Source organism: Strix aluco, chromosome 6 (genome assembly GCF_031877795.1).
Source record: "Strix aluco isolate bStrAlu1 chromosome 6, bStrAlu1.hap1, whole genome shotgun sequence".
In the NCBI taxonomy this organism is placed as follows: domain Eukaryota; kingdom Metazoa; phylum Chordata; class Aves; order Strigiformes; family Strigidae; genus Strix; species Strix aluco.
In genome coordinates, this window is record NC_133936.1 from 2,599,848 (window position 1) to 2,613,063 (window position 13,216).

Below are 13,216 nucleotides of genomic sequence, written 5' to 3' on the forward strand. Positions count from 1 at the left end.
TAGATTGAATACAAGAAAGATGCCAAGTCAAAGCTCCACTACACACCTATAGCAGATCGACCAGATATTAAGAAAGCAACTCAAGCTGCCAAGTTAATTAGTGATGTAAGTGTTTAAGTCTTCTGTATAATTCTTTAGCAGAAATTTTACTATTAAAAATAGTGTCAGTAAAATAATTAAAAAGGAAAGTCATCACTACTAAACTATACTTTTTTTTTTCTTTGTTAGATTGAATACAAAAAGCGTGGAGAAGCTGGCATTGGTGTAACCATGTTGGGACGTCCAGATATTGAACTGGCAAAGGAGGTGTCCAAACTAACTAGCCAGGTAATATTAAAAAGTTGGTGAAACTTTGAAGCAGTGAGAGAAAAGAAACATGCTATTAACTTATAGACTAATACTAATATTATAACTGTTTCTAGATGAGGGAATAAGGGAATATTTTAAAGGGAGCGTGTTAAAGTAGAAATTAAATCCCAAAGCAAGGTATTTCTTTGTTAAATAAACTTTTCTACTGACTTACTAAATGCCAGTAGTTGGGATCTCCTTAAAATTATAGTGTGTCAAGATCTTTTAAATACTAAGGCTGGTATTAGCCATGTTCTCTTTTTTAGCTTTTCTGGGTACTGGCTTTAAAAGAAGCAGCCTTTTACCTGACTCTTATTATCCATCCTTTATGAGATGGACATTCAGTTTCTTTCAGCCACTTTCTTTCTACTTTGTGCCTTTAAAGGAATCTTCTGGTTTGAAGTTAATGTCATATTAATAGACAATGGTCTATTTTATACAATGGTCACATTCTCTGATCAGTCTGAAGCACATGCTTGCTATTTTTTATGACAATTTTTTCCACCAGGACCTCAGTTCAACTTGGTTCTTTCTCACCACTTCATGCTTTAATCCTGTAATCGTTTGCATTTCTGATCTTGCTTTCTTGCTACGCATTATAGGCAGAATACCTCAAACGTCATATGAGAGGGCATGGAGCTGCATCTTATGATACCCCATGGATGAGAACCTTTAAGAAAGCTAATATGCTAAGTAGTCATGTAAGATAATCTTAAGTGACACATCTGGGAATGCCATTTTTATGCATCTGTCTCTTGCTTGCGTATCATCTTACAATTCCAAGCTGTTAAAGGGTTTATGATGCACCAGCTGCACTGGATCTTCTTGTGTCAAAGATGTTGAATGTAGCAAAACTTGTGAGCTGGCTCAGATGTGACCTTCTTTTTTTTTTCCTCTGGAAAGGCAGTGCATGGGAATTTGGGGGGGGGCGCAGAATTTGTCTGTTTCAGAAACACCACATGAAGCTTGAAATATTACTATGCCTTTTATAACGGTTTTGGAACTTCCAGCATTTTTAATGGAAGTACCTGATGCACTCACGCAATGGGAAAACTCGCACTGTTCACCCAAAACCCCTAAAAACAAACATATAAGCTTGCGTTGGTTTTCCTGAAACTGTGCAAAAAATGGAAATATATGTGTATGACAAACCTGAGCAATGGTGCTGGTAACTTTTAGTAAACAGTCATACCATATTCATAACAGTCACACTAGGACTTCATTTTAACTATTCAAACTTCATTTAAAGTTCATTTAAACTATTCTGTTTCCATGGTGCTGGAATGGCATAATGGAAGCAGAGCATATGACTGAATCAGCCCCAGAGCCTCTGGGAAGTGTACACTGTAGTGATTCAGGGCATGTAGTTTCTTATATTTCTTGCCATCTCAAAACCTTTGGAAAGCAGAAGAACGATGGCAGCGCAGCAGTTTTTGAAGTGGCAGCAGACAGATCTGTGCCATTTCAGTTTTACACATGTATTTCCAAATGAAGAAAAGGGGAATTATGTTTTTTCCATGTCTAGCAAAAACTGCTGCACGTAACTGTCGCATGTTTGAATGTCAGCCATTGTGTGTGTCAGGAAGACCAAGAATCTTTTCAGTAGAACCAAGCATCTTAAACTGAACTACAAGAAAAAAGAAGAAATTACATTTATTTCCATTCAGTGATAATGAGATCCTCCTTTTCCATGCTTTTGCTACAATGCTGGCCAGTTCTCCTCTTAGTCTTACGTGCTTTCATGAGATTATTTTAGCTCTGAGAGAAAAGTAACTATTGTAGAGGCAGTAAGAGAGCAAAGAATAATTGGCATAATCTTTAACTTTCATTTGTCTCTTAGGCATTTCTTCTCCTAAACTTATCCTTTATGTCCAGTTTGTTTATCCACTTGCCTTCTTTAGTTGGATTTCATCTGCCTGTCTGGCATGCTTGCTTTTAATTTTGCATAGATTTTCCAGTAATGTTTCTTCTGGGCTTAAAAAAAAGTGAACTCTTTGGCATGATGGTCTGATCTTGATTGTATGTTGCATAGCTTGCAAAACTTAACAGATTCTGGTATATTTCTGCTTGGTTTTAATTTTGGGGAAGCCAGAACCAATACTGGTGCCTCTATGTCAAAAATGTTAATATTCTTTGTTTGCTTACGGCAGCTATATAACTTGTGGATTTGCCTGTTTCCCTGTGTGTTTTATCTGAATGTTGGTATATTTTGCAATGAACCATGCATGAACCGTGTGGTGCTGTATGGACGAGAATATGACAATGAATTCAAAGTGTAAAATGCGGTTGTGGAATGTGATTTAATTCTGCATTCAGTCATCTTTCTTTTTTTACTAATATAAAATTATCTGTTTATGTTTCTGTAATTGTGAAAAAAAACCCTCTAGCATGAGTCAGCTGTTCCTCAACTTAGTTATCAGTTCTTCAGTACTTTATTTCTTTCATTTCAATTTTCACATAAATATTGCTTGGAAGATCAGGTTTTTTTCTGAAGAACCATTAATCCTTTTTCCTCATCAGCCAGATTTCTATATTTTCTGCATGCTTTTTATAAGTATTATCTTGGTCTTGAACAAGATGAATTCCTTCAGAAAGACTGGTGATGGTTCTTCAATTCTTGTTCTTTAGACCAGGGATGGGGTCATTTTAGTATTTAGTATAACATATCTCCAAGGAAATGTGGATTGGTAAACAGAAAGAAATATTGCCTCACTTTTTTTTCCAGAGTAGGCAGAATACTACTACAGGGAAGACATGACAAATCCTCAGAATTTTTCTACTGATGTTTACTGTAATGGTGATAAGCATATGTGCTAACTCTGGGATCCACTTAGATAAGCCAGAACTTAATCTTTAATACTTTGAGTTTTTCTTGCACTCTTCAGTAACTCTTCTGAAACAATTTTATGCGTCTCTGATATCAAAGTAATAAAACCAAAATATTCCTAATGGAACCATCCCTTTTGTAGGTTTACAAGAAATAATGAGGAATTAGCCTTTAGCTGCACCTTCAGCCGTGGGATGGGACAAGTCATGATGAATGAAGGACTTGCCCTCATTTAAGTCATTATCAAAACTCTTATTCCTGTTAACATGTCTGTGCCTCCAGCCTAGGTCTGCTGGATTATTATGGTTTATCTTGCTGATGCTAATATGGTTTGGAAGTGTTACTAAGCCTCCTGCATAATCTAATTCCTAGTAATTAATTGCATCACTGTTCTGTTTGTGACCATTAGCATTCTTCTTCATCTGTGATTTATACAGAACATAATATATGTAAAAGTATTTGATGTATTCCCATCTTCGGTGCTTGTATGTCTTAAGGTAGTTTTTAAAGCTCTTATTTCTCCAAGAAGCACATAAAAAGTTCTTTTAAATACTCTTTATACTTGTGTCAGTTTTTGTCTCTTTGTGAAATAGGGTATCTTTTCTCTGTGCACAGTTCCCATCAAGTGAAAAATTCTTCATCAAGGGTCAGAGTTTAGCTGTGTTTTGTCAACATAATTATCTTGACTATGTCTTTGGGAACTGTCAATGTTAGGTTAGTGGTTGGACTGGATGATCTTCAGGGTCTTTTCCAACCTAGACAATTCTGATTCTGTCTTTTTACAATGAGGAGATGCAACCTGTGCACTGAATGAAAAATTGTAAGTGGTATTTTGTAAATACAGATGTAGATTTTCTTTCCATGTCAGGTCATCTTTAAAATAGCCTCTATTCCAGTGGATGCCTTCAAGCTACTACATTTTTGTTGTTGTTCTTACCGTCAGCATTGAAATAGGGTCTCTTTGCCTTCTGCAGCCAAACAAGTGAGTACTCAGGAACAGTTGTAATACCTGGTTCTTTTTTAATTTAGGTGAAATACAAGGAGAATTTTTCCAAAGAGATGGGTAAAAAGCCAAAGTATGATTTAAAGGAAGCTAAAATCTACAAGACCATGAAAGATGCTCACAACATGGCTAGTGAGGTATGTTTACTTATGGTTTCCTCCTGGGGAAATGAAAAGTTTCAAATTTCTTTAACAAAGACCTCCTTTATGTTATTAATACATGCAACATCATGGGTTTTATTAGCAGTCTCCCTTTTCTGATGTTGTTTGTCCTTTCTTCCCTGCAGGTGAAATACAAAGCAGATTTAAAGAAACTTCATAAGCCTGTCACAGACATGTCAGAATCGCTGATCATGAACCACGTCCTGAGTACAAGCCAGCTCGCCAGTGCTGTAAGATCATTAACTAATCCCAGATCCATTTGATGTTTCCATCGCTATTGATTCCATTCTGAATTGATCTTTGCTAACTATTTCTGTAACAATTACTCTCTCTGTAATTGTTCATGGGACATCACCTGGTAGTGATCTCTTCCTCTACTTTCTAATGATTATTTCTTAGTTAACTAGCAACTTTGCCACATGTGTCCTCTGGGAAGTAAAAGCTTTATTAGCTGTAGAACTGTTAATATTTTAAATCCTCTAATAGTTTTTAGTGGATTGATTCTTTATTACATTTTAACTGATTGCATTACACTAACAAATACCATTTTCTTCTTTTTTTACTTTTTTTACTGCTTCCTATATTTAAAATTTTTATTTTTGTATGTTTTTTTCATTTCATGTTTCTGTTTAACATCCCTCTGTTGTAGATGTACTGAATTATGCCTAACAAAATACTTGATAATTTTACTGAGAAAAGACAAAAGTCATTATTGCCTGATACAGCCTTTTCATGTATCCACTGTGTTTTCTTTTTTCATCTTTTTCTTTTTTTTTATTCTGGTTTTGAAAAAATCTTTGCTGCAATCAAAAAAAAAAAAAAAGATAACTGTTCACCCACATCTTTAGAAGTGATATCTGATACTGGGAGTTAAACTTCTTGGTTTTGTTTTGCTTTTTGTATTTCTAATTTCTCTTTGATGTTCCATTGAAGTGTTGCTTTGATTGGACCTAAGAAGTAAATTTGCTGAGGGATTTTTTTTTTTTATTGAGATGATTTTTGACACCTTCCCTTCAGTACCAGTACAAGAAGCAATATGAGAAGAGTAAGGGTCACTACCATGTGGTGCCAGATAATCTTGAACAGGTTCATCTAAGGGAGGCATCAGAACTACAGAGCCACGTAAGTTGGTCATGCGTTTCTCATTAACCCCACTCACTGAGTACCAGTCTCCATCACTGAGGTCATTCTAGCAAATTCTTCAGTATATAACAATCTCTGTGCCTATCTGCTTTACAAACACTGCACACCTGAGTAAACAAGTCAGTGAGAAATATTTGCACATTTGCAAGTTTAGAACACATATAAAATACCTCTATGATTTCTTCACTCTAGAGTAGATCTCACTTATGTCTGTTGTATATGGATCTTTTTACACAGTATAATACATTTATAAGGGTGATTCTGTCTGTAGAAGAAAGGACCTGGTAATCACAGAAACGGGGAATTGAAAGAAGTAGGGTTGTTGCTGAGAGTATCTTTCTAACTGCTTTATCCATTCTAGCCTCAAGTGATACAAAGGAGAGCTCTGCCATTCTTTTTCTGCATCCAAAATGGTTTTAACCAAAACAATACATACTGTTGCTATTAAATATGTCTGACATTTTTCCCCTCTGGAATACAGCAAATGGTGAATCATTCCAGAGAAATCCATACCCTGATTTGGTCTCTATTCCTTTATATCCCAGGTTCTATTCCAGGTATTTATTGACTGTAAAGCAAGAGAGAAATTACTGCCAGAACACAAAGGGCCATAGTTACTGTTCTGCTGCATGCCATGGAAGAGCAAAAAGGTTACATAGCAAAGGACAGTAAGAAAACGGTTGTTAATCAGTTTGTAGCTAAAGTCATTGCTTGTTGCTCCAGTTTGAGATCAGGATCTGTCTCGGCCAAAGACATAGCATTACTTCATGCAGCACCCTGAAAGTTGATGCCCTAAAGGCTGGATACTATAATTTGAAGCAAGAATATCTCCACCCTTGTGGACATTTTACTTCCTGGACACTCATGCACAGAATTGGTTAGAAAGTCACTAAACTGCATCTTTTCAAGCCCTGCTGCTAACACTCCAGCAATCCATTAACATGTAACTGGCTGGACTCAGCCAGGGTTATAAGCAGACTGACTGCCTTCAAGTTAGATTTTTACAGCTATCTGTCTTCTTTCTTGTGATCAGTAGATCAGTAGATCTCGCTTATTCTCTGCAACAGGAAATAAATCAGTGGAATTTTAGGCCACACATATTTTGCTCCAAGCCTGACCTTTGATTTTACATTCTGTGGTCAATAATAAGGATTTCAGGAAGGTAAACAATATTAAACATTCATTTTTACCACAGATCTGTTGACAAAAGTAGGCACATATTAGTCGATGAATTGGTTCTTCGATTATTTATGAGGGGAACTCTTTTTCTTTTCTTCTCAGGTGAAATACAAAGAAAAGTATGAGAAAGAAAAAGGAAAACCTATGTTGGACTTTGAAACTCCAACATACCTTACTGCAAAGGAATCTCAGCTCATGCAGAGTGAGGTATGGTTAAAATCAGTACTGATAGATTAAAAAACTTTATTTTTTATAGTTAAACTTCCATAGTGATTTAGACAGGCAATTATACTTGCATCTTGTGCGTGCTGGTAAACTGAAGAATTATAGCTATATCCCATTTCTTTATAGTGGTTATGAAATACTACGTTTTAAATTCATGAAGCTTTCCTGTGTCAAAATGAAGTGTATATTATCTGTATTTTTTCATCCGGAAGCTCTCAGTAAATAAAGCTTAAGCTAGTCTTCGAGTCCTTAGAAAAAATGTAATATGAAATAAATTTCACTTAAAGTTTTGCAACACTGGTATGTGTGTCTGTTATCACAGTCCACAGAAAGTACCCTGCTTATTCTTTTCACCTCAGAACTCTATTTTTGAGAAACCCATTTATTTCCTGTCTGTCTCTACTGTCATAGTGTTCTTCACTGACCTGTTGTTCTATTTCCTCAAGCAGTTCTTTTCTGTTTGTTTGAAGTATAATCTTGTTCTGTCACAGCTTATACATGCTGAAAAACAGTTGTATAAAGCCATTAGTCATTATGTTTGAGTGATTTCATTGAATGTTTTCTCTACATATACAAGTAAGTAGGGGAAAAACATAAAAAAGGCAGGGTCAGGTCATATTTGTATTGAAAGTAATGAGCTGTTTTGTAAAGTAATGAAACAGGATCTATTGTTTTAGGTGCCCACGGCATTGACTGTAGCAGATTGTCATTGTGACATTAATACCAAACCACTGCTCCATCCTCCCAGTAGTTTTTCATGTGATTAAAAATAATGTAATAAATATTTGCTATTTTTTTTCTTCTTACTCTTATTAGAAAGAATATAAGAAGGACTTTGAAGAGTCCATTAAGGGCAGAAACCTTACCGGCTTGGAGATTACACCATCCTTATTACATGTCAAATATGCCACCAAAATAGCAAGCGAGGTAGCAGTTATTCTGTGCTTATTTCCTCTGTCAAGTTAAAGAATTCTACTAAGTACTCTCAGCAGCATTTCTTCTTCACCACTTTCTTTTTCCTAACCATTCATATTAAGCATGCTTACATATATTTTGTGTTGTGATCTAATTTCTTGTGAACATTTATTTCATTGTTCATTAACTGTGTTTATATTTACCATGTCTCTTTCTGACATTCATCAGCCTAACTGTTCCATAGCAGGGTGTATATGTGTGTGCCTTTGCAATTTATCTTGAACAATAATTACTATACTCTGTTCTGCTGCAGTAGTTCTTATATAACCCTATACAATACTCTTTGTTGTTTAAAAAAATTCTGTTTACTTTGGAGCTTTAGGAATTTTTTTCTTTTATTTTTAATTTTTTCAACAAAGCTGTAGAGTGTAGAACTCTCTTTAGTCTGGCTTTGCAGTTTTTCTTTTCTTTCTTCTGCAGAAAGAGTACAGGAAGGACCTGGAGGAAGGTGTCAGAGGTAAAGGACTAACAGCTTTAGAGGAGACTCCAGACATGTTAAGAGCGAAGAATGCAACCCAAATCCTGAATGAGGTGTGTCAGGAAAATACCTGAATGCATGTAACAGCCTCCAACCGATAAATGCTTATGGCTGTATAACACTAGTGTGAACTCTGTTATTCCCTAGAAACTCTTGAGTAGAAAGAAAACAAGAATGTGTATGGGTGACTAAAGGTAAAACCAGGAGCCTGAGCATTCATGTGAGCTTTTTCCTGGCTTTGCTGTAACTGTCAGGAATACAGGTGGTAAGCAGGTGCTGTGACCAACAGTCAGATCAGTCAAGAGGTGGGCTAAACCAGCATTGTGATGGCAGCAAGGCTGAGCGTAGGAACCAGAGGTGTCAGTTTTATAAACTAGGCATCTTGGGTCAGGAGTACTTACCAAGGGTTAGGAACTAAGGACCGAGGCTGAGGAAACAAGACATAAAGTGAGAGATCAGAAAGGGACTACAATGAGGGAACCAGACTGTCATACTTCTGCTCTGGGAGGTGTGCTGTGCAGCAAAGAGCTCTCTCTGAATGCTTGATGGGTGAGTCAGAAACACCAGCCATGCTCCTGAACAGTTCCACCTGCCCAGCACTGATGGCCGAGGCAGTCTTCCCCACTTTGATGGAGAGAGGTGGCCAGCAGGCAGGCAGGATGCAAACCTAGCAGCTACTCTGTTGACATGGTGGACTGATATAATAAATTGTTCATAGTGATTGTTTTCATAGGATAAGATTAGCTCGTATTTTAAAAACCTTAACATCATCAGGCTGAAAGCTGAAAAAGTAACTTTTTAGTGTTACTTATGGTTTTGCTTTCTAACAAAATACTCTTAAGATAATCATCTTTACTGACAACAGCATTTTGTACTTAGTAGTGGAGAGTTTTTAAGCTATTCCAAAAGCCTGTATTTTATTACCAGAATATTACAGACATATTCAGCTAAGTTCAGCAGAGTTGGCAAAGAGAGATATGAATTATACCAATCTATACAAAATAAATTGTTTAGACAATCAGTGTAAATCTCTTTGGGAAGAGTAGCTGCTGCAGCACTGAGTTTTTAGGGAGGGTATTCATTCCAGAGGGCCCCAAACGTCACAGAGAATCCTTACACCTTGCATTTTTTGGACATGCTCAGTGTAAAACATCTGACCACCCTTCACTACCACATGCATTGCCTACGCTACCCACTCCCTGTTGCTTCTCTTCTGTACACGTTATTGTTTTGCACCTATCACTGATCACCTAAAGGAACTTACTCTTTGAGATCACTGGTGTGGGAAGGAAGAGTGACCTTAATACAGGTGGCCTGTGGTGTACTCCATTTACTGCTGGAGTAGGGCTGTTCTCAAGATTTAAGTCATAAAGTACACACTTTCATGACATAATTTTTGTGTTTAAATGTGAGTTTATAATAGTAGCATTCCTATTTTGTGGTGTGGTCATGAAATGATCTGAAGGTTGCTAAAGGTATTACATTCACATTGACAAAGTATCTATTTACTGTCTTCATCTGCAGAAAGAGTACAAAAAAGCCTTGGAATTAGAAATCAAAGGAAGAGGCCTGACAGAACTGGCTTTGGAGACACCAGATTTTGTGAGAGCAAAGAATGCCACTGACATTGCCAGCCAGGTCTGAATAATATCTCATATATCCCATTTGATGTCTTCTTTAAAGGAGAATTTATTAACATTTTTTTCTGATTAAACCAAATGAAAACTGTTGTCAAGATATGATTTAAGGCACCTAAATGTGAGCTTTCCCCAACAGATCAAATACAAACAATTGGCAGAAATGGAGAAAGCCAACTACACCAGTGTTGTTGATACTCCAGAGATTATTCATGCCCAGCAGGTCAAGAACCTTTCGAGCCAGGTATCTTGAGTGAAGCAGTTTAATCATTGTTCATGTGGGAACCTCGAGTGGACGCTGATTTGGAGTGCCTAAATAACTACATGTCACAACATTCAGGAGATACACCAGAAAACCAGATTTCTCTAGAGCTGTGATGTGGCATCTCTTACTCTGAAATTCCATTTCAATATTGAGATTAGTTTATTTTAATACTGTATAAAATGAAACAATAATTTCTATTGCTTTTGCAATACCAAAGCTAATTTTGTTCTAAGTAGATTTGGTTAATTTTCCTACTTCTTAATAACCCAATGTTTAAAATAAATCTTACACAGAGGCATAATCTGAATTTATATCAGACACAGAAGTACTCATGTTTCCATAAAGATGGGCATTATGCAACAGTAAGTAATGCCAGATTGTTTATTACTGCTTTTGTATTAATGGAATGTATTTTGTATTTTCTATCAGAAAAAGTATAAGGAAGATGCAGAAAGGACCATGCCATACTATGTGCCTGTAGCAGACACACCAGAAATGCAGAGAGTCCGTGAGAATCAGAAGAACTTTAGCACAGTATGTATATAAATAATAAACACTGTTACTGTCAAATAATAAAAAAATGTTCTGCTTTTTTTCATAAAGTCAGAGTATCACACTTTAATCCCAACTAGGCTTTATATTCTCAGGGCTCTTCAGTTAAAGGGTCCGCTACATATGCAGCAGCGCACTTAAGCATGACACAGGGAACCAAAATGATTCTGCAATTTTCTTGAAAAAACTTCTTGCTGCAGTGCTTTGACAATTCCTTTGCAAGTAATAGAGAATTATACTTACAGAAGTTGTCTGTTGTTGTCAGTGGGACTACCTGCAAGACTGTGGGGTCAGTAACAGAACTCCACAATCTGACTTGAAATCTTTAACTTTCATTGTTGAGACTTGGTTTAGATACAATCTGGCACCTTTCAAGATTTTTCAATTAATCTAGCTAAGGATCTCCTATTGCTAATTTAAATGAGAGTACCTGTAGCTGTGGTACATCTTCATATCACTAATGGTAGTGTTAAAATTACCTCCTTCTAAGGTGTGCTTGAAAATATTATTTTTTTTCTCACTTTCAAAGAAAACTGTGAGTAAATGTTTATGGAATAGAGTCAACATTTGACATTTTACTTCAACTTATTTCACAGCTTCAGTATCAGTGGGACCTACAGAACAGTAAAGGAAAAGTTACAGTTGTACAAGACACACCAGAAATGCTGCGTGTGAAGGAAAACCAGAAGAATTTCAGCTCGGTATAGTTATTTTCTGTTTTCAGTTCTCATTTCAAAAAATACAGTTTCATATGTTTCATAAAATAACTATTTTTGGCTCTTATCTTATGTGTAGTTATGTTCTTAATCTGCTTAAATGTGTATAAGAATTTTTTCAAACAAAACTAATGTTATTCTAAGTCAATTTAGCTGGTTTTTGCTACCCCTTTTTATCTACTGTTTTTTTGTGGAGTGCCCTGATAGCACTCCTTCACATATACATAGCTGTGATATAGTTAAACAATCAATCCTGTACTTAAATTGGCATTACTAGTATCCACCTTTCTTTTGTCCTGTTACCATGTAAGTAGTGTATCCTTGCTATGTTGCAACTGTCTTTTTTCGGTGAAAAGTGAGCAGTCTGCCTGATTTATTTCACATTTGCTGTATTACCATGAAGTGCCTAAAGTCTGCTGTATCATTTTGCTGCTAGCACCATTACCATAGTAAGTAATTAAGTGGAAGACATTTGTGTAAAACATAATAAATCAAATTAGAACAAAAGGAGCCAATTAGAACAAATACTAGTCTTCAATCCTAAAATTAGCCTACAAATGTTGTGATATTCTATGTGAAATGCGTTACTACAAATATAAATGGTCAGCCCCTTTATTGCACAAATGGCACTTGTGGTAGGACAGACTTCAGACAGGCAGTAAGGCAGTGATCCTCCAACTTGGCTTTCAGCCTTCACTCTTGTGTACAAATCACTGCCATGAGCCTGTATTCACCCTCTAGAAGAAATAATGTTGTGTTTTGAATGCTTAACCTTGTTGTCTTCATTCTAAATATTAAGATTTTATATAAAGAAGATATTGGAACTGGAACTACTATTGAAAAGACACCAGAGATGCAGAGAGTTAAACAAACCCAGGATGCAATCAGCTCGGTACAAAAGAATTGATTTTTAATACTATACCAGTGCTAATTCAACTTGAAATAATACATTTTTTCCCCCTCTTATTTCTTTAAATGTTGCTAACAGTGGTTTGGCAATAACCCATCCAGCTAAGGGTTACATTCTAAAAATTTTTACCTATTCTTGTTTCTTAAACAGTAATCTTCCTAATGATTAACATTCATTTTGTTACTTACAATCCATTTCTAAAACAAGAAAGCTCTTACCATCATTTTAATCTCATCCCAAACACAGTTTATTTAGCACAGAATCGAAGAATCATTTAGGTTGGAAGGGACCTCTACTCCAGCCCCATTGCTCAAGCAGAATCAGCTAGAACAGGTTGTCTAGGACCATGTCCAGGCCAGTTTTGAATATCTCAAAGGATCAAGACTCCACAACCTCTCTGGGCAACCTGTCCCAGTGTCTGACCACCCTCACAGTAAAGTGTTTTCCTATGTTCAGATAAGATATTCTGGTTTTTAATTTGTGCCCATTACCTCTTGTCCTGTCCCTGAGCACTACTGAGAACAGCAGCTCCCTCTTCTTCATTCCTTCTCACTGGGTATTTATACACATCCATAAGTTCCCCTTGAGCCTACTCTTCTCCAGGCTGAAGAGTCCCAGCCCTTTGAGCCTCTTCTCACGTTAAAGATGCTCCTTACTCATCTTTATGGCCCTGCACTGGACTTGCTCTGGGAAGTCCATATTTTTCTTGTGCTTGTGAGCCCAGAACTGGACACAGAACTCCAGATGTAGCCTCACCGGTGCTGAGCAGAGGGGAAGGATCATCTCCCTTGGCCTGG

General features: G+C 36.6%; 1 protein-coding gene across 1 annotated transcript in view; it reads left to right on the forward strand.

The window, feature by feature from the left end:
* The window catches only part of NEB (nebulin), a 157,666-nt gene that overhangs the window by 123,471 nt on the left and 20,979 nt on the right, over positions 1–13,216 (forward strand). The window contains exons 130-142 of the mRNA XM_074828481.1: positions 4–105; positions 229–327; positions 4,205–4,315; positions 4,465–4,569; positions 5,357–5,461; positions 6,764–6,868; positions 7,703–7,813; positions 8,282–8,392; positions 9,864–9,977; positions 10,116–10,220; positions 10,671–10,775; positions 11,390–11,494; positions 12,309–12,401. Of these exons, the coding sequence (XP_074684582.1) occupies positions 4–105; positions 229–327; positions 4,205–4,315; positions 4,465–4,569; positions 5,357–5,461; positions 6,764–6,868; positions 7,703–7,813; positions 8,282–8,392; positions 9,864–9,977; positions 10,116–10,220; positions 10,671–10,775; positions 11,390–11,494; positions 12,309–12,401 (1,371 nt within the window). The remainder of the gene's footprint in view (positions 1–3; positions 106–228; positions 328–4,204; positions 4,316–4,464; positions 4,570–5,356; positions 5,462–6,763; positions 6,869–7,702; positions 7,814–8,281; positions 8,393–9,863; positions 9,978–10,115; positions 10,221–10,670; positions 10,776–11,389; positions 11,495–12,308; positions 12,402–13,216) is intronic.